This window comes from Salmo trutta, chromosome 14 (assembly GCF_901001165.1).
Source record: "Salmo trutta chromosome 14, fSalTru1.1, whole genome shotgun sequence".
Classification (NCBI taxonomy): Eukaryota; Metazoa; Chordata; class Actinopteri; order Salmoniformes; family Salmonidae; genus Salmo; species Salmo trutta.
The window spans coordinates 5692958-5719068 of NC_042970.1; the positions used below are offsets into that span (position 1 = coordinate 5692958).

Genomic DNA, 26111 nt, shown 5'->3' on the forward strand with positions numbered 1-26111 from the left:
CTGAACTCGAAGCGTAGGTGTGACCCTCTGAAGCAGTCTATGGGGATGGGTAGTTTAACCACCTCGCTCCAGCGGGGGTTGTTGTTGTGGTAGAGGACAAATGAGCGATGTTCACTGATGTGGGGCTCACCACTGCCCAGGCTGATACAGTCCTGAGAAGAACAGGTAAGTACATATTGATACAGACACACACGGACAGCATACAATTATTTAGACAGTACCAGTGAAAAGTTTGGACACACCTACTCCAGGGTTTTTCTTTATTTTTACTATTTTCTACATTGTAGAATAGTTGTGAAGACATCAAAACTATGAAATAACACATATGGAATCATGTAGTAACCAAAAAAGTGTTAAAACCTGTTGAGGCCAGGGGGCAGGATCTAATCCCGGTATTGGGATTCATTGTCATGTGACCATGGCGGGGAATTCAAAACTGCAAGAGTAATCATTTCAAATAATCAAATAATCAACTATTTTCCTCCATTTGAAAGATATATCTCCTAAATCTAACCACGCTGTCCGATTTTCAGAGGCATTACGGAGAATGCATAAAGTTAGGTTATGTGAGGAGAGTACATTGACAATAGCTGCGTGTAATGTTTAGCCAATTCAAAGAAGGGCATCAACAGACAGAAAACTAGCTAGAATTATGCACTTACCTTTGACAATCTGCATCAGATGACACTCATAGGACATTATGTTATACAATACATGCATTTTTAGTTCCATCAAGTTCATATTTATATCCAAAAACAGCATTTACAGTCGCGGTGAAATTCAGAATTTTTTTCGGCTCGAATGCACCCAGTGAATCCAGCATTACAAATCACGGAATTACTATTCGAAAACATTGGTAAATTATAATATTGTCATTCAAAGAATAATATATTATCATCTCGTAATTGCTACCGAATGGCCAGATCTCAAAATAACTTTACTGGGAAATCACATTTTGCATAAACTGGGTACTATGCTAACAACAATAAGCTATATGCTAAGCTAAGCTAAGCTATACCGTTAGCATTAGCATCATCTAATATCGATAATAACATTCTAAATATCCCCTTACCTTTGATTATCTCCATCAGAAGGCGCTGCCAGAGATCCCAGGTCCAGAACAAATGTGGTTTCTTTTGACAAAGTTCATAATTTATGTCCAAATAGTTAGCGTTCAGTAGGCTCCCACAAAATGAGGTGGGCAGTGTAAAGTCACGTCGAAAAGCTAAAGAAAACCTAGTAAATAATCTATTTACGTTTGTTTAAACATGTCAAACGTTGTTTAGCATTAATCTTTTGGTCCATTTTTAACGTGAAACATCAGTAAACATCGGTAATATTTTCACACAACCTATCAAGTGTCTAGAATAAACGATAATGACAAAGACACTCTTCTCAGATTCATGCGCAGGCGCAAAAAATGAAGTGATGACGTGTCAACTTGTAAGCTTTCTAATTCGGTCTGTATTCATGACAGATGCTTCCAACAACTTTCTAAAGATCGTTGACATCTAGTGGAAGCCGTAGGAGTTGCGAACTGAATCCTTTCTCACTGTGGTATCTTTAAAACAATGACACTAAATAGTACAGTCACAAAATTCTCATTTTTTTAAATATATTTTTCACAGGTTTTTGCCTGCAATATGAGTTTTGTTATACTTACAGACACCATTCAAACTGTTTTAGAAAATTCAGAGTGTTTTCTATCCAAACCTAAACAATAATATGCATATTCTAGCTTCTGAGTTGGTGTAGGAGGCAGTTAAAAATGCGCACATATTTTTTTCCAAAATTCTCAATACTGCCCCCTAGCCCGTAGAGGTTACAAATCAAAAAATATATATATATATTTGAGATTCTTCAAAGTAGCCACCCTTTGCCTTGATGACAGCTTTGCACACTCTTGGCATTCTCTCAACCAGCTTCATGAGGTAGTCACCTGGAATGCATTTCAATGAACAGGTGTGCCTTGTTAAAAGTTAATTTGTGGAATTTCTTTCCTTCTTAATGCGTTTGAACCAATCACTTGTGTTGTGACAAGGTAGGGTTGGTATACAGAAGATACCCCTATTTGGTAAAAGACCAAGTCCATATTATGGCAAGAACAGCTCAAATAAGCAAAAAGAAACGACAGTCTGTCACTACTTTAAGACATGAAGGTCAGTCAAACCGGAAAATTTCAAGAACTTTGAAAGTTTCTTCAAGCGCAGTGGCAAAAACCATCAAGTGCTATGATGAAACTGGCTCTCATGAGGACCGCCACAGGAAAGGAAGAACCAGAGTTACCTCTGCTGCAGAGGATGAGATCATTAGAGTTACCAGCCTAAGAAATTGCAGTCCAAATAAATGCTTCATAGAGTTCAAGTAACAGACATCTCAACATCAACTGTTCAGAGGAGACTGCGTGAATCAGGCCTTCATGGTCGAATTGCTGCAAAGAAACCACTACTAAAGGACACCAATAAGAAGAAGAGACTTGTTTGGGCCAAGAAACACGAGCAATGGACATTAGACTGGTACTGTCCTTTGGTCTGATGAGTACAAATGAGAGATTTTTGGATCCAACCGCTATGTCTTTGTGAGACGCAGAGTAGATATGATATAGATATGATATTAGTGTGTGTGGTTTCCACCGTGAAGCATGGAGGTGGAGGTGTGATGGTGTGGGGGTGCTTTGCTGGTGACACTGTTGGTGATTTATTTAGAATTCAAGGCACACTAAACCAGCATGGCTATTACAGCATTCTGCAGTGATACACCATCCCATCTGGTTTTGGCTTAGTGGGACTATCATTTGTTTTTCAGCAGGACAATGACCCAACACACCTCCAGGCTGTGTAAGGGCTATTTGACCAAGAAGGAGAGTGATGGAGTGCTGCATCTGATGACCTGGCCTCCACAATCACCCAATCTCAACCCAATTGAGATGGTTTGGGATGAGTTGGACTACAGAGTGAAGGAAAAGCAGCAAACAAGTGCTCAGCATATGTGGGAACTCCTTCAGGACTGTTTGGAAAAGCATTCCAGGTGAAGCTGATTGAGAGAATGCCAAGAGTGTGCAAAGCTGTCATCAAGGGAAAGGGTGGTTACACTAAAGAATTTGTTTAACACTTTACTTGGATACTACATGATTCCATATATGTTATTTCATAGTTTTGATGTCTTCACTATTACTATACAATGTAGAAAATAGTAAAAATAAAGAAAAACCCTTGAATGAGCCAGTGTTTCCAAAATGTTTACTGGTACTATATATATATATATATATATTAAAACTAAAATTTCATGTCAGATGTTACTAAAACGTTGGATTGTAAAAAAATCTTGGCAGATTAGCAAAGTAACTACACAGAACAAAAATATAAATGCAACATGCACCAATTTCAAAGATTTTAATGAATTACAGCTCATATAAGGAAATCAGTCAATTGAAATAAATACATTTGGCTCTAATCTATGGATTTCACATGACTGGGAGTACAGATATGCATCTGTTGGTCACAGATACCTTTAAAGAAAATAAAACCAGTCCGTATCTGGTGTGACGACCATTTGTCTCATGCAACTCGTCAAATCTCTTTCGCGTAGAGTTGATCAGGATGTTGATTGTGGACTGTAGAAAGTTGTCCCACTTCTCTTCAATGGCTGTCTGAAGTTGCTTGATATTGGCGGGAACAGGAACACACTGTCATACACGTCGATCCAGAGCATCCCAAACATGCTCAATGGGTGACATGTCTGGTGAGTATGCAGGCCATGGAAGAACTGGGACATTTTCAGCTTCCAGGAATTGTGTAAAGATCCTTGCGACATTATCATGCTGAAACATGAGGTGATGGCGGCAGATGAATGGCACGACAATGGGGCCTCAGGATCTCATCACTGCATCTCGGTGCATTCAAATCGCCATCGATAAAATGCTATTTTATTCGTTGTCCGTAGCTTATGCCTGCCCCATACCATAACCCCACCTCCACCATGGGGCCCATACCATAACCCCACCACCACCATGGGGCCCATACCATAACCCCACCTCCACCATGGGGCCCATACCATAACCCCACCTCCACCATGGGCCCCATACCATAACCCCACCACCACCATGGGGCCCATACCATAACCCCACCTCCACCATGGGGCCCATACCATAACCCCACCTCCACCATGGGGCCCATACCATAACCCCACCTCCACCATGGGGCCCATACCATAACCCCACCTCCACCATGGGGCCCATACCATAACCCCACCTCCACCATGGGGCCCATACCATAACCCCACCTCCACCATGGGGCTCATACCATAACCCCACCTCCACCATGGGGCCCATACCATAACCCCACCTCCACCATGGGGCCCATACCATAACCCCACCACCACCATGGGGCCCATACCATAACCCCACCTCCACCATGGGGCCCATACCATAACCCCACCACCACCATGGGGCCCATACCATAACCCCACCTCCACCATGGGGCCCATACCATAACCCCACCTCCACCATGGGGCCCATACCATAACCCCACCACCACCATGGGGCACTCTGTTCACAACGTTGACATCAGTAAACCGCTCGCCCACACGACGCCATACACGCTGTCTGCCATCTGCCCGTACAGTTGAAACCGAGAAGAGCACACTTCTCCAGCGTGCCAGTGGCCATCGAATGTGAGCGTTTGCCCACTGAAGTCGGTTACGATGCCGAACTTCAGTCAGGTCAAGACCCTGGTGAGGACGACGGGCACTCAGATGAGCTTCTCTGAGACGGTTTATGACTGTTTGTGAAGAAATTCTTCGGTTTTGCAAACCCACAGTTTCAACAGCTGTCTGGGTGGCTGGTCTCAGATGATCACTCAGGTGAAGAAGCCGAATGTGGAGGTCCTGAGCTGGCGTGGTTACACGTGGTCTGAGGTTGTGAGGCCGGTAGGACGCACTGCAAAATTCTCTAAAACGACATTGTGGTATAGAAATTAACATTAAATTCTCTGGCAACATCTCTGGTGGACATTCCTGCAGTCAGCATGCCAATTGCACGCTCCCTCAAAACTTGAGACATCTGTGGCATTGGTCTTAGAGTGGCCTTTTATTGTTCCAAGCACAAGGTGCACCTGTGTAAAGAGCATGCTGTTTAATTAGCTTCTTGATATGTCACACCTGTCAGGTGGATGGATTATCTTGGCTAAAGAGAAATGCTCACTAACAGGGATGTAAAGAAATGTGTGCACAACATTTTAGAGAAATAAGCTTTTTGTGCGTATGGAAAATGTCTGGGATCTTTAATTTCAGCTCATGAAACATGAGACCAACACTTTACACGTTGCGTTTATATATTTTTTGTTCAGTGTATAAAACATATTCGTAAGGTCGCCTGACATTTTACGGTCGTCAGGAAAAAAAACACCTACCTTGAGTATCTCTCCGTCTGCGTAGAGCACGTAAACAGTGACCTCAATGTTCTTCTGGACACTCTTTCCTCCCCTCTCAAAGTCTCCTCTCTCCAAGGTGAGATACAGGTCGTTACGGATGTCACCTGGGGAGATTAGACAGACACACCAAATTTACATAAAGGGGCTCAACTTTGGTCGCATCAACAACGGGTTGTTGCTAAAAAAAAATTACAAAATGACTGAAATTAATTCACTTTCGGCTGATTGGTTGGTCAAAGAAGTATCTGTTGGACATGACGGTATTTTTTATTTTTATTTGAACGAAATCCCCCTTTTCTGTCTATGACATAACAGTGATTCCGGCTGGTAGAGAGAGGCTGTGAGAATAGAGTTTACACCCAGATCTTCCACTTTCAGAGCCCCATCCCTCTCCTTCACCTCCCCCCAAAACATAACCTTTTCCCTGGGTAAACACTCAGCTAACTGGCCTATCTCCACCACCCCCTGGATGTGCTGCTAGATGCCTAAACACATCATTGATCTTTTCGAAACTGTTGACCTATTTACCCGTGAACACACACACACACACACACACACACACACACACACACACCTACACACACACACACACCTACACCTACACCCACACACACACACACACACACACACACACACACACACACACACACACACACACACACACACACACACCTACACACACACACACCTACACACACACACACACACACACACACTCCTTCCTATTCAGAGTGATAACCAGTGTTCTCATTTCTCTTTCTTTGTCCTGGCTCTAAAGCTTAAGAGACTTTTTGGCTGTTAAAATGAATGTTAAAAGCTCAGTCCATCATGAGTTTAAACCAAGGCATCGACTACGATGTGTGTGGATATTGTACAGTAACGTCTAAGAAGCTTTGGATCCTAAAAAAAGGAGATATTACTACGAGTAAAACATCTCTATATCTCCATGATGTTATTAAATACTACATCAATGAATATTCTGCATGGATAAAGGTTTTTTTTAGGAGAAGCTTTCCTTCCTCAGAACTCAGTGAGTCTGCTGCTGTTCTGCACGGTGCTAACCGTTAATATTGAAAAGACGGGCACAATGAGCTACCATTGTCTTTAAGAGGAATGGTGTGTGTTGATTGGTGGGCTGTATCACAGACAGATTGTGCAGTAAGAGGTATTTTACGTGTGTGAACATCACAGAAAACCCTTTTAGATGTTGTAGTCATGCATTAAAGATGAGGAAGCCACATGACTACATTTTAACTACATTATTACATTAATATTTCTACAGTTTAAATACATTACTACATTAACAATACTACAGTTTAACTACAGTATTACATTAATATTACTACAGTTTAAATACAGTATTACATTAATATTACTACAGTTTAAATACATTACTACATTATTATTACTACAGTTTAACTACATTATTACTACAGTTTAACTACATTATTACATAATATTACTACAGTTTAACTACATTATTACATTAATATTACTACAGTTTAAATACATTACTACATTATTATTACTACAGTTGAACTACATTACCACATTAACAATACTACAGTTTAACTACAGTATTACATTAATATTACTACAGTTTAAATACATTACTACATTATTATTACTACAGTTTAACTACATTACCACATTAACAATACTACAGTTTAACTACATTACCACATTAACAATACTACAGTTTATCTACATTATTACATTAATATTACTTCAGTTTAACTACATTAGTACATAATATTACTACAGTTTAACTACATTATTACATAATATTACTACATTTTAACTACATTATTACATAATATTACTACAGTTTAACTACATTATTACATTAATATTACTATAGTTTAACTAAATTACTATGTTAATATTACTACAGTTAAGTACATTATTACATTAATATTACTACAGTTAATTACATTATTACAGTAATATTACTACAGTTTAACTACATTACCACATTAACAATACTACAGTTTATCTATATTATCACAGTAATATTACTACAGTTTAACTACATTAGTACATTAATATTACTACAGTTTAACTACATTATCTCTCTCGTTGTCTCTCTGTTGCACGCTATCTCTGGTCTTTCTCTCTGTTCTCTGTTCTCTCTCTTTTGCTCGTTCTCGCTTCTCTCGCTCTCTTTATCTAGCTCTCCCCAGCCCCACTCTCTCTAACTCACTGCCTCTCTGTTTCTCCCCCTCTCTCTTACCTCGCTCTCTCTCCAAACACCCATCAAATCCATCTCATCTTCTCCGAATACCACCTTGTCCATTTAAAGAATGTGAAAAGCCTCCACTCACTCATCCACAGTCCTCATGTGATTGCAAATGGAAACAGAGATATACAGTATACCGATAAGCATATAAACATCTGTGGCACGGAGGAGATTACCCTTTATGAGGAGAGATTGTACAGGAATGATGACGGTAATATGAATATGAAGATAGACAGACAGACTGTGTATGCTTTCAATGCCTGGTACAGCAAGTTAGACTATGGCCCTGTTCCAATATCAACACTAGCATATCACTTAGGATGATGCAATGCATTGCAAATCCATTCTAAGTGTTAAGATAGTTACGGACATTGTAACATAGTCCGTTAGCATTTCTGTGTTTATATAAATAAATTATATAAATGCCGGAGAATTGGTAGTTACAGTCTTGTCTCATCGCTGCAACTTCCATACGAACTCGGGAGAGGCGAAGGTCGAGAGCCGTGCGTCCTCCTGAAACACGAGCCAACCAAGCCGAACTGCTTCTCGACACAATGCCCACTTAACCCGGAAGCCAGCCGCACCAATGTGCCTGAGGAAACACCGTACACCTGGCGACCTAGTCAGCGTGCACTGCCACCGGCCCGCCACAGGAGTCGCTAGTTCGCGATGGGACAAGGACATCCCTGACGGCCAAACCCTCCCCTTACCCGGACGACGCTGCGCTGCTAGCTAGACGCTAGCAACAGCTCTGCAGTGCCTTAGACCGCCACGCCACTCGGGAGGCCCTCTGTGGGTGCATCCCAAATGGAACCCTATTCCCTATATAGTGCACTACTTTAGACCAGAGCCCTATGGAACCCTATTCCCTATATAGTGCACTACTTTAGACCAGAGCCCTATGGAACCCTATTCCCTATATAGTGCACTACTTTAGACCAGAACCCTATGGAACCCTATTCCCTATATAGTGCACTACTTTAGACCAGAGCCCTATGGAACCCTATTCCCTATATAGTGCACTACTTTATACCAGAGCCCTATGGAACCCTATTCCCTATATAGTGCACTACTTTAGACCAGAGCCCTATGGAACCCTATTCCCTATATAGTGCACTACTATAGACCAGAGCCCTATGGAACCCTATTCCCTATATAGTGCACTAAGTTTGACTTGCACCAGATGATATGTGGCTGCAATCACGTGGTGGATCGATGTTATCTGGGTCTTAGTAGATTGGACCCCATTAAAACTTTACTTTCCCATTAGCTGCCCAAGACTAACACACACAGTCATGGATTATTTCAGGTTATTTTACAGTAGCAGGATGGAGTCAGTCAGACACTACTGAAACATGACTTGTGTAGTACTAGGTTAGATGTAGGGCTGAGTACTAGTCTAGATGTAGGGCTGAGTACTAGGTTAGATGTAGGGCTGAGTACTAGGTTAGATGTAGGGCTGAGTACTAGACTAGGTGTAGGGCTGAGTACTAGGCTAGGTGTAGGGCTGAGTACTAGGCTAGATGTAGGGCTGAGTACTAGGCTAGATGTAGGGCTGAGTACTAGGCTAGATGTAGGGCTGAGTACTAGGCTAGATGTAGGGCTGAGTACTAGACTAGATGTAGGGCTGAGTACTAGGTTAGATGTAGGGCTGAGTACTAGGCTAGATGTAGGGCTGAGTACTAGGCTAGATGTAGGGCTGAGTACTAGGCTAGATGTAGGGCTGAGTACTAGGCTAGATGTAGGGCTGAGTACTAGGCTAGATGTAGGGCTGAGTACTAGGCTAGATGCAGGGCTGAGTACTAGGCTAGATGTAGGGCTGAGTACTAGGCTAGATGTAGGGCTGAGTACTAGGCTAGGTGTAGGGCTGAGTACTAGGCTAGATGTAGGGCTGAGTACTAGGCTAGGTGTAGGGCTGAGTACTATGCTAGATGTAGGGCTGAGTACTATGCTAGATGTAGGGCTGAGTACTAGGCTAGATGTAGGGCTGAGTACTATGCTAGATGTAGGGCTGAATACTAGGCTAGGTGTGTCCATGTAGGGCTGAGTACTAGGCTAGATGTAGGACTGAGTACTAGGCTAGATGTAGGGCTGAGTACTATGCTAGATGTAGGGATGTGTACTAGGCTAGGTGTGTCCATGTAGGGCTGAGTACTAGGCTAGATGTAGGGCTGAGTACTAGACTAGATGTAGGGCTGAGTACTAGGCTAGATGTGTCCATGTAGAGCTGAGTACTAGGCTAGATGTAGGGCTGAGTACTAGGTTAGATGTGTCCATGTAGGGCTGAGTACTAGGCTAGATGTAGGGCTGAGTACTAGACTAGATGTAGGGCTGAGTACTAGGCTAGATGTCGGGCTGAGTACTCAGCTAGATGTAGGGCTGAGTACTCGGCTAGATGTAGGGCTGAGTACTAGGCTAGATGTAGGGCTGAGTACTAGGCTAGATATAGGGCTGAGTACTAGGCTAGATGTAGGGCTGAGTACTAGGCTAGGTGTAGGGCTGAGTACTAGGCTAGGTGTAGGGCTGAGTACTATGCTAGATGTAGGGCTGAATACTAGGCTAGATGTAGGGCTGAGTACTATGCTAGATGTAGGGCTGAATACTAGGCTAGGTGTGTCCATGTAGGGCTGAGTACTAGGCTAGATGTAGGACTGAGTACTAGGCTAGATGTAGGGCTGAGTACTATGCTAGATGTAGGGATGTGTACTAGGCTAGGTGTGTCCATGTAGGGCTGAGTACTAGGCTAGATGTAGGGCTGAGTACTAGACTAGATGTAGGGCTGAGTACTAGGCTAGATGTGTCCATGTAGAGCTGAGTACTAGGCTAGATGTAGGGCTGAGTACTAGGTTAGATGTGTCCATGTAGGGCTGAGTACTAGGCTAGATGTAGGGCTGAGTACTAGACTAGATGTAGGGCTGAGTACTAGGCTAGATGTCGGGCTGAGTACTAGACTAGATGTAGGGCTGAGTACTCGGCTAGATGTAGGGCTGAGTACTAGGCTAGATGTAGAGCTGAGTACTAGGCTAGATGTAGAGCTGAGTACTAGGCTAGATGTAGGGCTGAGTACTAGGCTAGATGTAGGGCTGAGTACTAGGCTAGATGTAGGGCTGAGTACTAGGCTAGATGTAGGGCTGAGTACTAGGCTAGTTGTAGGGCTGAGTACTAGGTTAGATGTAGGGCTGAGTACTAGGCTAGATGTAGGGCTGAGTACTAGGCTAGATGTAGGGCTGAGTACTAGGTTAGATGTAGGGCTGAGTACTAGGTTAGATGTAGGGCTGAGTACTAGGCTAGATGTAGGGCTGAGTACTAGACTAGATTGGGATAGGATAAATTAATCCTTCTAACCCCCCCCCCTCCAAAAGATTTAGATGCACTATTGTAAAGTGGTTGTTCCACTGGATATCTTAAGGTGAATGCACCAATTTGTAAGTCGCTCTGGATAAGAGCGTCTGCTAAATGACTTAAATGTAAATGTAGGGCTGAGTACTAGGCTATATGTAGGGCTGATGACTAGGCTATATGTAGGCTATATGTAGGGCTGATGACTAGGCTATATGTAGGGCTGAGTACTAGGCTAGATGTAGGGCTGAGTACTAGGCTAGGTGTGTCCATGTAGGGCTGACTGACAGTGTAAGAATGACGACTGGGTTTCAATGTATGATGTTCTGCACGCTACAATCACACCCTTTATTAAAAATAATGTTTTACCTAAAATGACACAACTAAATCTAAGTGCCTGTAGCTCAGGCCCTGAAACAAGGATATGCATATTATTGATACCATTTGAAAGGAAACACTTTGAAGTTTGTGGAAATGTGAAATTAATGTAGGAGAATATAACACATTAGATCTGGTAAAAGATAATACAAAGAAAAAAACATGTGTTTAAAAAAAATGGTACCATCTTTGAAATGCAAGAAAAAGGCCATAATGTATTATTGCAGCCCAGGCGCAATTTAGATTTTGGCCACTAGATGGCAGCAGTGTAGTGCAACGTTTTAGACTGATCCAATGAACAATTGCATATCTGTTCAAAATGTTGTATCAAGACTGCCCAAATGTGCCTAATTGGTTTATTAATACATTTTCAAGTCCATCTCCTCAAACAATAGCATGCTATTCTTTCACTGTAATAGCTACTGTAAATTGGACAGTGCAGTTAGATTAACAAGAATTTAAGCTTTCTGCCCATATCAGATATGTCTATGTCCTGGGAAATGTTCTTGTTACTTACAACCTCATGCTAATCACATTAGCCTACGTTAGCTCAACCGTCCCACGGGGGGGGGGGGGCACCGATCCCGTAGAGGTTTTAACTTGTTATGGATAGGGGGCAGTATTTTCACGGCCGGATAAAAAACATACCCGATTTAATCTGATTATTGCTCCTGCCCAGTAACTAAAATATGCATATAATTATTAGCTTTGGATAGAAAACACTCCAAAGTTTCTAAAACTGTTTGAATGGTGTCTGTGAGTATAACAGAACTCATTTGGCAGGCCAAAACCTGAGAAGATTCCAAACAGGAAGCGCCCTCTCTGACCATTTCTTGGCCTTCTTGATCATCTCTATCCAAAACAGGGGATCTCTGCTGTAACGTGACATTTTCTAACGCTCCCATAGGCTCTCAGAAGGCGCCAGAACGTTGAATGATGACTTTGCAGGCCATGGCTGAAAAACAGTAGCGCATTTGGATAGTGGTCGATCTGAGAACAATGAGACTGGGGGCGCGTGCACGAGACAACTCCATGTTTTTATTTTTTCGTCTTTGAACAAAAACAGGGTTTCCCGGTCGGAATATTATCGCTTTTTTACGAGAAAAATCGCATAAAAATTGATTTTAAACAGCGTTTGACATGCTTCGAAGTACGGTAATGGAATATTTTGACATTTTTTGTCACGAAATGCGCCGGGCGCGTCACCCTTCTTTACCCTTCGGATAGTGTCTTGAACGCACAAACAAAACGCCGCTATTTGGATATAACTATGGATTATTTGGAACCAAACCAACATTTGTTATTGAAGTAGAAGTCCCGGGAGTGCATTCTGACGAAGAACAGCAAAGGTAATCCAATTTTTCTTATAGTAAATCTGAGTTTGGTGAGTACCAAACTTGGTGGGTGTCAAAATAGCTAGCCATGATGGCCGGGCTATCTACTCAGAATATTGCAAAATGTGCTTTCACCGAAAAGCTATTTTAAAATCGGACACCGCGATTGCATAAAGGAGTTCTGTATCTATAATTCTTAAAATAATTGTTATGTTTTTTGTGAACGTTTATCGTGAGTAATTTAGTAAATTCACCAGAAGTGTTCGGTGGGAATGCTAGTTCTGAACGTCACATGCTAATGTAAAAAGCTGGTTTTTGATATAAATATGAACTTGATTGAACAAAACATGCATGTATTGTATAACATAATGTCCTAGGAGTGTCATCTGATTAAGATCAAAGGTTAGTGCTGCATTTAGCTGTGGTTTTGTTTTTTGTGACATTATATGCTAGCTTGAAAAATGGGTGTCTGATTATTTCTGGCTGGGTACTCTGCTGACATAATCTAATGTTTTGCTTTCGCTGTAAAGCCTTTTTGAAATCGGACAGTGTGGTTAGATTAAGGAGAGTCTTGTCTTTAAAATGGTGTAAAATAGTCATATGTTTGAAAAACTGAAGTTTTTGGATTTTTGAGGAATTTGTAATTCGCGCCACGCCTATCATTGGATATTGGAGCAGGTGTTCCGCTAGCGGAACGTCTAGATGTAAGAGGTTTTAACCGTCTCAGCTGAAGACTAGGCATTAGTTCTTTAGGTCTCACGCAATATTACTCATCACACAAGGTGGTTGACTGAATCGCAAAGCAAGGAGTCAGCCAGACAGAGCAATGCAGAGGAAGTCAGCCAGACAGAGCAATGCAGAGGAAGTCAGCCAGACAGAGCAATGCAGAGGAAGTCAGCCAGACAGAGCAATGCAGAGGAAGTCAGCCAGACAGAGCAATGCAGAGGAAGTCAGCCAGACAGAGCAATGTAGAGGAAGAGTCAAGTAGACAGAGCAACGCAGAGGAAGAGTCAGGTAGACAGAGCAACGCAGAGGAAGAGTCAGGCAGACAGAGACATGCAGAGGAAGAGTCAGGTAGACAGAGCAATACAGAGGAAGAGTCAGGTAGACAGAGCAATGCAGAGGAAGAGTCAGGTAGACAGAGCAATGCAGAGGAAGAGTCAGGTAGACAGAGCAATGTAGAGGAAGAGTCAGGTAGACAGAGCAACGCAGAGGAAGAGTCAGGCAGACAGAGACATGCAGAGGAAGAGTCAGGTAGACAGAGCAATGCAGAGGAAGAGTCAGGTAGACAGAGCAATGTAGAGGAAGAGTCAGGCAAGGGCACAGAGGGGCGGCACTTACACCAATTTACCTCCGTCTCTATGGTGAGGGGAGGGCAGGGAGGAAGGGCCAGATGGACACCAGGGAGAAGGGGCCAGATGGACACCAGGGAGGAGGGGCCAGATGGACACCAGGGAGGAGGGGCCAGATGGACACCGGGGAGGAGGGGCCAGATGGACACCAGGGAGGAGGGGCCAGATGGACACCAGGGAGGAGGGGCCAGAATGACACCAGGGAGGAGGGGCCAGAAAGACATCGGGGACACAGAAAGAGACACAGTAACACATGACATGGGGGGAAAAGGAAAAGCAAACTACAGAATGACGGCTGTTGAAAGAGACTACTCGTACCACTTAAATTGGGCCATGCTAAATGTAACTATAACTAGCTTGTAGCATCTAGCATGATAAAGTGCTCTCATTAACTTGTCTCCATGACAACCAGGCCAGCCATCAACAAAAAGAGTGCCACTATTTTGTTTCCCTCCGTGTAATCAGAGGGCAAGACATTATTTCACCACCAGATTGGATTGAGTCAGCTGAACCCTACTGCTACTCAGACCTGGGTCCAAATACTATTTGAAATCTTTAATACTTTGAGACGTTTTCTTTAGCCTGCCTGGAGTGCCAGATTGACAGGGTTCGTAATTTCCTATTGATCTATTAAGCCAGGCAAGCTTTATCAATCACAGATGAAGTGAAATTATTTAAAATACTATTTGAACCCAGGTCTGCTTATACTTGCCACCATCAATCCCGTGGAGAAATAAACATTTATAAATCTATTACATTTTTTACATTTACGTCATTTAGCAGACGCTCTTATCCAGAGCGACTTACAAATTGGTGCATTCACCTTATGATATCCAGTGGAACAACCACTTTACAATAGTGCATCTATATCTTTTTTTGGGGGGGGGGGGGTAGAAGGATTACTTTATCCTATCCTAGGTATTCCTTAAAGAGGTGGGGTTTCAGGTGTCTCCGGAAGGTGGTGACTGACTCCGCTGTCCTGGCGTCGTGAGGGAGCTTGTTCCACCATTGGGGTGCCAGAGCAGCGAACAGTTTTGACTGGGCTGAGCGGGAACTGTGCTTCCTCAGAGGTAGGGAGGCGAGCAGGCCAGAGGTGGATGAACGCAGTGCCCTTTCTTTGGGTGTAAGGACTGATCAGAGTCTGAAGGTACGGAGGTGCCGTTTCCCCTCACAGCTCCGTAGGCAAGCACCATGGTCTTGTAGCGGATGCGAGCTTCAACTGGAAGCCAGTGGAGAGAGCGGAGGAGCGGGGTGACGTGAGAGAACTTGGGAAGGTTGAACACCAGACGGGCTGCGGCGTTCTGGATGAGTTGTAAGGGTTATGAATACTGAACTGTCCTCTCTTACCTATCAGTTATTCAGACCTACTGATGTATTGACATTTCACTTCAACATGGGGAGATTTGAACTGATTAGCTTTGTATGTGAACGAATGCAGTAGGGCCTGAGTTTAACACAAGGAGGACAGCTGGGAAGCAGATCCTGAGTTTAACACAAGGAGGACAGCTGGGAAGCAGACCCTGAGTTTAACACAATGAGGCCAGCTGGGAAGCAGATCCTGAGTTAAACACAATGAGGACAGCTGGGAAGCAGGTCCTGAGTTTAACACAATGAGGACAGCTGGGAAGCAGATCCTGAGTTTAACACAATGAGGACAGCTGGGAAGCAGGTCCTGAGTTTAACACAATGAGGACAGCTGGGAAGCAGGTCCTGAGTTTAACACAATGAGGACAGCTGGGAAGCAGATTTAAAGATGAACTGGAGCTGAACTATTCACACTAAAACTAACCAATATAAAGAGATACAATAACGGAATGAGAATTTAGAAGCTGAGTGGAATATCAAAAATTTTTTTTGGGGGGGGGGGGGTAAAGTGCAGATACCATCAATCACTAGAGGAATGTGGACCACAACAGTGCAACGTGACTGACCGACGGACAAATGGATGGACAAACAGATAGACAGGCCCAGAGTAGGGTTCAGAGTTTTCACTGGTCAGGTCACATGGTCAGAATAAAACTTCCTGGTCCTATTTACCTAGAGAGAGCAGAGACAGGTGTACACCACCCTGTATATTACACCTGCCCATACACACTCTTCAGACCTGACTTCCACAGAAATACTGATTCTGTGCTAGTGTGTTGTAGATGTTTGAAGCACCGCTGAAACCTCCGTAGTATTTGTCCTAAGATTGTCCTAATAAAGTTGTATTCGATTTGAATTGAATTAAACTCCAGCAGCCCAGCCCTCACCTGGCATGATGACATCGGGGAAACCCAGCTTGCGTGTCAAGGCCACGCCTCTATTGAAGATCATTGGGTTCTCTCTCCTTATCTGTTCCATCTCTCCTCGCAGCAGCTGGAGCGAGATGATAAGACCTGAGTAGAAGAAGACAGAGAGATAATCAGACCTGAGGAGAAGAAGACAGTGAGATGATCAGACCTGAGGAGAAGAAGACAGAGAGATAATCAGACCTGAGTAGAAGACAGAGAGATGATCAGACCCACTGGGCACAGACGTCAATTCAACATCTATTCAACGTAATTTCATTGAAATGACGGTGGAAACAACGTCGATTCAACCAGTGTGTGCCCAGTGGGGACCTTGCGCGACGATGACGAAGACGAAGATGAAGTATCTCCTCAGGCCTATTTCTGTTAAGATCTGATCAGACCGGGGATGGAGTGGGAACAACAGACAAGACAGTATCACTTAATTTCATATTAGAAAACGTTGTCATGATTGCTGTTTATCTGGCAGCAAATTACCAGACATTTGGAGATGGTGCCAGCATGGATGAATATTGTAACTGAGCCCTGCAGCGACTTCCCCACTACTGCAGACACTACGGCATTCTGCTATAACTAAAACACTACCACTAGTGTCTGTGTGTGAGCGTGTGCGTGTGCGTGGGACAGGGGGTATGGCGTGTGTTAGCGTGTGTGTAAGCGTGTCCGTGCATATGAGTGTGTGTGTAAGACTACATGTTCATCTTCCCCTTAACACCACATCTCCTACTAGTAGTGTACTTTTAATACAGAACGCCACATCTCCTAGTAGTAGTGTACTTTTAATACAGAATGCCACATCTCCTAGTAGTAGTGTACTTTTAATACAGAACGCCACATCTCCTAGTAGTAGTGTACTTTTAATACAGAATGCCACATCTCCTAGTAGTAGTGTACTTTTAATACAGAATGCCACATCTCCTAGTAGTAGTGTACTTTTAATACAGAATGCCACATCTCCTAGTAGTAGTGTACTTTTAATACAGAACACCACATCTCCTAGTAGTAGTGTACTTTTAATACAGAACGCCACATCTCTTACTAGTGTACTTTTAATACAGAACGCCACATCTCCTACTAGTAGTGTACTTTTAATACAGAATGCCACATCTCCTAGTAGTAGTGTACTTTTAATACAGAACGCCACATCTCCTAGTAGTAGTGTACTTTTAATACAGAACGCCACATCTCCTAGTAGTAGTGTACTTTTAATACAGAATGCCACATCTCTTACTAGTGTACTTTTAATACAGAACGCCACATCTCCTACTAGTAGTGTACTTTTAATACAGAACGCCACATCTCCTAGTAGTAGTGTATTTTTAATACAGAAAATACATGCTCATTCTGCCTGCCATTCTCAGGCTTTTTTGCAATCATTTAAAGCACGAAAGCTTGAGGTAATTGTCTCTGCAGTAGTTAAAAGTTTCATACATATTGCATGGGTCCCTGAGGATGCTAACAGCTAACTAACTCTCAGCATCTGCAGAAACTCCCACGGATGTACGGAGCTGAGGAGAAAGGGAGCTTTCCGTTTCAATCTAAAATGGAGAAGAACAAAAAAAAAGGTCCTCGCAAATCAGATCTGCACTGGGTAAAAAATAATGAGCCACTATATCAGCAGCTATAATTGTAAGATGAACCGTTAGATAAAAACCAGTCAGACCTTGTCCAAGTACACTGTGACGTGGAACTGTGTGTTATGGGTAAATGGAGACTACGGTTATGAGGTAAACCGTGTTATGGGTAGATGGGGACTACGGTTATGAGGTAAACCGTGTTATGGGTAGATGGGGACTACGGTTATGAGGTAAACTGTGTTATGGGTAGATGGGGACTACGGTTATGAGGTAAACTGTGTTATGGGTAGATGGGGACTACGGTTATGAGGTAAACTGTGTTATGGGTAGATGGGGACTACGGTTATGAGGTAAACTGTGTTATGGGTAGATGGGGACTACGGTTATGAGGTAAACTGTGTTATGGGTAGATGGGGACTACGGTTATGAGGTAAACTGTGTTATGGGTAGATGGAGACTACGGTTATGAGGTAAACTGTGTTATGGGTAGATGGAGACTACGGTTATGAGGTAAACTGTGTTATGGGTAGATGGGGACTACGGTTATGAGGTAAACTGTGTGTTATGGGTAGATGGGGACTACGGTTATGAGGTAAACTGTGTTATGGGTAGATGGGGACTACGGTTATGAGGTAAACTGTGTTATGGGTAGATGGGGACTACGGTTATGAGGTAAACTGTGTTATGGGTAGATGGAGACTACGGTTATGAGGTAAACTGTATTATGGGTAAATGGAGACTACGGTTATGAGGTAAACTGTGTGTTATGGGTAGATGGGGACTACGGTTATGAGGTAAACTGTGTATTATGGGTAGATGGGGACTACGGTTATGAGGTAAACTGTGTTATGGGTAGATGGGGACTACGGTTATGAGGTAAACTGTGTTATGGATAAATGGAGACTACGGTTATGAGGTAAACTGTGTGTTATGGGTAGATGGGGACTACGGGTATGAGGTAAACTGTTATGGGTAGATGGGGACTACGGTTATGAGGTAAACTGTGTGTTATGGGTAGATGGGGACTACGGTTATGAGGTAAACTGTGTTATGGGTAGATGGGGACTACGGTTATGAGGTAAACTGTGTGTTATGGGTAGATGGGGACTACGGTTATGAGGTAAACTGTGTTATGGGTAGATGGGGACTACGGTTATGAGGTAAACTGTGTGTTATGGGTAGATGGGGACTACGGTTATGAGGTAAACTGTGTTATGGGTAGATGGGGACTACGGTTATGAGGTAAACTGTGTTATGGGTAGATGGGGACTACGGTTATGAGGTAAACTGTGTTATGGGTAGATGGAGACTACGGTTATGAGGTAAACTGTATTATGGGTAAATGGAGACTACGGTTATGAGGTAAACTGTGTGTTATGGGTAGATGGGGACTACGGTTATGAGGTAAACTGTGTATTATGGGTAGATGGGGACTACGGTTATGAGGTAAACTGTGTTATGGGTAGATGGGGACTACGGTTATGAGGTAAACTGTGTTATGGATAAATGGAGACTACGGTTATGAGGTAAACTGTGTGTTATGGGTAGATGGGGACTACGGGTATGAGGTAAACTGTTATGGGTAGATGGGGACTACGGTTATGAGGTAAACTGTGTGTTATGGGTAGATGGGGACTACGGTTATGAGGTAAACTGTGTTATGGGTAGATGGGGACTACGGTTATGAGGTAAACTGTGTGTTATGGGTAGATGGGGACTACGGGTATGAGGTAAACTGTTATGGGTAGATGGGGACTACGGTTATGAGGTAAAGAATGGTTAACATGTAATTAAGGGGGTGTAAGGCTCTGTCCTCCCATCGTTGATTCCTCTCGCGTCCTTCTCAAAGCTCATTGGAGGAGGAGGTCCGAGGGGAGGGACATTGGATCCTCTTGATGTACACAATATCAACTAAGAGAAGGACATTCATATAGGTAGGCTACCAATTACAGAGATTATCAGAGTGTATGGAAGTGGTGAGATTGTGTGCCATCCCTGTGAGGGGATGGACAGAGGGCGTGACACACACACATGCCAGTGTTTCACTTAGAATTGTTTTTAGCAGTGGTAGCAAAGTTAGCGGGGAGGGGGGGGGTTTCTGACCAAACATTTTAAAGGCCCTCCTCTTGGCTGCAGCGATAAAATGTTTCCGTTCTAATGCAAATTTCCTGCAATCCTACACATTTTGCCATGTTCTTATGCCATGTTCTTATGCCATGTTCTTATGACATGTTCTTATGCCATGTTCTTATGCCATGTTCTTATGCCATGTTCTTATGCCATGTTCTTATGCCATGTTCTTATGCCATGTTCTTATGCCATCTGAGTGAACATTATAACCAAACCAATGCCGTGACATTTTGATAATTTTAGATCCTCCCCGGCTGTCTAGTTTTTATTTAGGTGATTGTTAGCTCTCAAAGACGATCGCATAAAAAAAAATATTTGGCTCCATTATATTTTCTAGAAACGTTATTTCTGGCTTTAGTCGTTTAAGTTTAAACTGAAAACATTTTACGATCCCAAAATACAATCAAAGAAAACACAGAGACTCCTTGGGAGGGGGGGGGGGGGGGGGGGGGGCTCAGTCCTCAGTGCTTCACTAGTATAGACCTTAATAACAGCTGTTTAAGGAGCAGCGGAAGTGAACCCTGGAACCCCAAAGACCTTCCGGTGTGTTTATAAACAGCTAAGCTAGCTAACTTGATCTAGTTGTTTTCTCAAGATCAAAATGCTTTCACCATAATATTCGTAGGTGGGATGGTCTTTATGACTGGGGACGAATCTAGTTTAGAGATTTCCCAAAGAAGCATCATAGCGGGTTGCATTGCCTGCATCGATAGTAACGCTAGCAGCACAAATTGGCGGCACCAGGATGATGTGTAGCACACGTTTACCATCTATTCAAAAAATAAATAAAAAAATTCCAGGTAACTTCCACTAGCTAGCTTGCTACATACAGTATAAATAGGATAGACAGCCATCCAATATTAGTCTTTTTAATGACACAAATGTTAGTTTGATTTGGTATAAAACAACAATGTTAGCTACCGAGCTTGTGTCTAAGCTAGCTAGATAACAGATTGCTAGTCCCAAAGAGAGAACTACAACAATACAATAACACAATTTGGTATAAAACAACAATGTTAGCTATCTAGCAAGTAGCTAAGCTAGCTAGATAACAGATTGCTAGTCCCAAAGAGAGAACTATGACGATACAAAATACCAAATGTTATATCACTTGAGAATAAGAAAGTAAGTCCTGGTCTAATTTCTATGTTTATGGCCGTGACCGGGAGTCGCATAGGGCGGTGCCCAAATGGCCCAGCGTCGCCCGAGTTAGTGGAGGGTTTGGCCGGCGGGGCTTTACTTGGCTCATCACGCTCTAGCGATTCCTTGTGGCGGGTCGGGCACCTGCAGGCTGACTTCGGTCGTCAGTTGAACGGTGTTTCCTCCGACACATTGGTGAGGCTAGCTTCCGGGTTAAGCGAGCGGGTGTTAAGAAGTGTGGCTTCTTGTTTGGGAAGACGCATGACTCGAGCTTCGCCTCTACCGAGCCCATTGGGGAGTTGTAGCAATGAGACAAGATCGTAAATACGAAATTGGGAAGAAAAATGGGCTAAAATAAAAAAAACTGTGCATAGACCTAGAATATGCATGGCCAACCTTGTTCCTAGAGATCTAGCTAATGGGTGAACAGGCCCTGACATTCTGTGTGATTATATGTATTAAACACTATTCATTTAACTACTCAGTCATCTCTTGTTTTGGAGTAAGATGGATGTCTAAACCCACTAATCATTTACATAGGCGTTCTTTGTACGATATGAAATAAAGTGTTGATTCATTTGAATTAAAATGTTAAGTGAGTAAACGGTAGGCAATGTAACATACCATAGTTGGTGTTATATTGGGTATCCCAACATGTTAAATCAGTAAACGGTAGGCAACATAACATACCATAGTTGGTGTTATATTGGGTATCCCAACATGTTAAATCAGTAAACGGTAGGCAACATAACATACCATAGTTGGTGTTATATTGGGTATCCCAACAAGTTAAATCAGTAAACGGTAGGCAATGTAACATACCATAGTTGGTGTTATATTGGGTATCCCAACATGTTAAATCAGTAAACGGTAGGCAACATAACATACCATAGTTGGTGTTATATTGGGTATCCCAACATGTTAAATCAGTAAACGGTAGGCAATGTAACATACCATAGTTGGTGTTATATTGGGTATCCCAACATGTTAAATCAGTAAACGGTAGGCAACATAACATACCATAGTTGGTGTTATATTGGGTATCCCAACATGTTAAATCAGTAAACGGTAGGCAACATAACATACCATAGTTGGTGTTATATTGGGTATCCCAACAAGTTAAATCAGTAAACGGTAGGCAATGTAACATTCCATAGTTGGTGTTATATTGGGTATCCCAACAAGTTAAATCAGTAAACGGTAGGCAATGTAACATACCATAGTTGGTGCTGGGAGCTGTGTACTTGGTGCTGGACTTTCTTATGATGTTTTCATGGATCTGGTACCACTCGTTCTCATTGTTACATCTGGAGAGAGAGAGAGAGAGAGAGACCGTTTGCCATAAGAAAAGGGCAACCAGTGCAGCACAAACAGCATCGTAAATACCAACATGTTTATTTATCTTCCCCTAATATTCGTACTACAACTATTTGCGCATTGTTGAAACACTCTAAATAGCTGATAATACAACACTTGAAATGCCTTGATCTTTGTTCATTTCTACTCTTCTTTGTTGTTGATATTGTTTAGTGCCTTCCAACTTCTGTTTTTTTACTCGCTTTGGCAATGTAAACACGTTTCCCATGCCAATAAATCCCCTTTGAATTGAGAGAGAGAGAGCGAGAGAGAGAATGAGAGAATGAGAGAGCGAAAGAGCGAGAGAGAATGAGAGAGCGAGAGAGAATGAGAGAATGAGAGAGAGAGAATGAGAGAGAGAGAGAGAGAGCGAGAGAGAATGAGAGAATGAGAGAGCGAAAGAGCGAGAGAATGAGAGAGAGAGAATGAGAGAGAGAGAATGAGAGAGAGAGAGAGAATGAGAGAATGAGAGAGAGAGAGAGAATGAGAGAGAGAGAATGAGAGAGCGAGAGAGAGAATGAGAGAGAGAATGAGAGAGAGAGAGAGAATGAGAGAATGAGAGAGAGAGAATGAGAGAATGAGAGAGAGAGCGAGAGCGAGCAGATGAGCTCCTGCATTTTTCAGCATGTTCTTGAAAAAATATAGATTTGGAGTTAGATAAACGTGGATTTTCTAGGAGGGACATATACAGGATTCTACCCTCCACAGCATAACCTACGCACCAGATCAAAATTCAAAACCTACAACCTGATTTTGGAATTACCTGGAAGGCCCAAGCTATACAGCAAATGCTCTGGCAAACAAACACCATCCAACCTGGAACTGAGTGAGTAATGTTTAGCCTGAAGCTATATTTTATATTCAAAAGCCAAGAAGAAAAATACATAACAATGATATATTTTTACTTTATGAGGAGTGAATGCTGAGATGGACTAGCAAGCTTGCTAGGGACAAGGAGATGCAACTTTAATTAGCACTGACGTGTCAAGTGAGAGGTGTCAGAGCCCTTTAGTCCAACAATGGCAGGAGAGTGGAACAGTCTACTCCAACCACAAGGAGAGGCCTTAGAAGCTGCCTCCCGCTGTTCAGAGGTCATTAAAATACACGACCCTGTGCATATAAAAAAATTCTACGGCATGAAAAGAGTACAAAATGGAGCTCCTTATAGAAAAATAAAGAGACACTTTTTGTTGACTGTTATACAAATGGGAACATAAGCAACTTAATCTTCCACACAGACCATCCCCTGGCATGGCACAGTGCTATATTAACACACTACTCCTCTGTTATGAAGTGGGGTGTTAACGAAGGGTGGAAACTCAGGATATTAGACAACGAGGACTCTGAGTCAGCTAATATAAATCTCTATAAGTCTGGAACAGTATTGGTACAGGGCAACCCTCCCAAACAGTTTCAGCTGGACTTTCACCTAATCAAAGAATTAGCCCAGCAGGAGAAGCTCTCCCTTGAGAAAGATACCCCCACCCCGAGCGGATCAGACCAGACCTCTTCATTATATAATTCCACAGACGAGACACCCCCAGCGGAAAGTCAACCTCCCAGTACAGAGTACTACTCCCTCATTGAAATGAAGGATAAATTCACCCAGCTGGAGGTAAGGCATCCTGGAATATCCAAGGCCTGAGGTCATCTGCCTTTGGCCTAAAGAGCAGGAACTTGGACTTCATCAAAGAAATCGTAAATACAGACATTGTCATCCTACAAGAAACATGGTAAAGAGGAGACGGACCCACTGGTTGCCCTCTAAGCTACAGAGAGCTGGTAGTTCCATCCACCAAACTACCAGGTGTGAAACAGGGAAGGGACTCAGGGGGTATGCTAATTTGGTATAGAGCAGACCTAACTCACTCTGTTAAATTCATCAAAACAGGAACATTTTACATCTGGCTCGAAATTCAAAAGGAAATGATCTTAACAGAGAAAAATGTCCTCCTGTGTGCTACCTATATCCCCCCACTAGAATCCCCATACTTTAATGAAGACAGCTTTTCCATCCTGGAGGGAGAAATCAATCATTTCCAGGCCCAGGGACATGTACTAGTCTGTGGCGACCTAAATGCCAGAACTGGATAAGAACCTAACACTCTCAGCACATAGGGGGACAAACACTATGACAACATAACCAACAAAAACGGGTCACAACTCCTGCAGCTCTGTCACACGCTGGGTATGTACATAGTCAATGGTAGGCTTCAAGGGGACTCCTATGGTAGGTACACCTATAGCTCATCTCCTGGCAGGAGTACTGTAGACTTCTTTATCACTGACCTCAACCCAGAGTCTCTCAGAGCGTTCACAGTCTGCCTACATACACCCCTATCAGATCACAGCAAAATCTACTCTAAGTGAACAAAGCAATACTCAATCATGAAGCATCAAAGCCAAAGGAGCTGAGTAATATTAAGAAATGCTATAGATGGAAGGAAAGTAGTGTGGAAATCTACCAGAAAACAATTAGGCAATGACAAATTCAATCCCTTTTAGACAACTTCCTGGACAAAACGTTCCACTGTAATAGTGAAGGTGTAAACCTGGCAGTAGAAAACCTAAACATTATATCTAACTTCTCAGCTTCCCTATTAAATATAAAAATGTCGAAGAATGAACAACAACGACAAATGGTTTGATGAAGAATGCCAAAACCTAAGAAAGAAATAGAGAAACCTGTCCATCCAAAAACATAGAGACCCAGAAAACCTGAGTCTACGCCTTCACTATGGTGAATCACTAAAACAATACAGAAATACACTACGGAAAAAAAAAGTAAAAGTACGTCAGAAATCAGCTCAATGTAATTTAATAGACTCAAATCAAATCAATGCGCCGAGTACAACAAGTGTAGACTTTACAGTGAAATGCTTATAAGCCCTTAACCAACAGTACAGTTCAAGAAGAAGAACATATTTACCAAGAAGACTATAATAGAAAGTAATAATAAAAGCAACAGAATAAGAATGACAATAACGAGGCTATATACAGGGGGTACCGGTACAGGGTCAGTGTGGAGGCTATATACAGGGGGTACCGGTACAGGGTCAATGTGGAGGCTATATACAGGGGGTACCAGTACAGGGTCAGTGTGGAGGCTATATACAGGGGGTACCGGTACAGAGTCAGTGTGGAGGCTATATACAGGGGGTACCGGTACAGAGTCAATGTGGAGGCTATATACAGGGGGTACCGGTACAGAGTCAATGTGGAGGCTATATACAGGGGGTACTGGTACAGAGTCAATGTGGAGGCTATATACAGGGAGTACCGGTACAGAGTCAATGTGGAGGCTATATACAGGGGGTACCGGTACAGAGTCAATGTGGAGGCTATATACAGGGGGGGGGGTACCGGTACAGAGTCAATGTGGAGGCTATATACAGGGGGTACCAGTACCGAGTCAGTGCGGAGGCTATATACAGGGGGTACCGGTACCGAGTCAGTGTGGAGACTATATACAGGGGGTACCGGTACCGAGTCAGTGTGGAGGCTATATACAGGGAGTACCGGTACCGAGTCAGTGTGGAGGCTATA

At 42.9% G+C, this 26111-nt stretch overlaps 1 protein-coding gene across 1 annotated transcript in view; it reads right to left on the bottom strand.

Moving 5' to 3' along the window:
* The window catches only part of LOC115207174 (dedicator of cytokinesis protein 3-like), a 225727-nt gene that overhangs the window by 93441 nt on the left and 106175 nt on the right, over nt 1-26111 (bottom strand). Inside the window, exons 5-8 of the mRNA XM_029774158.1 lie at nt 22428-22516; nt 16324-16449; nt 5409-5533; nt 1-152 (exon numbers count right to left, since the gene is read on the bottom strand). The exon at nt 1-152 is cut by the window's left edge and continues 11 nt beyond it. Of these exons, the coding sequence (XP_029630018.1) occupies nt 1-152; nt 5409-5533; nt 16324-16449; nt 22428-22516 (492 nt within the window). The remainder of the gene's footprint in view (nt 153-5408; nt 5534-16323; nt 16450-22427; nt 22517-26111) is intronic.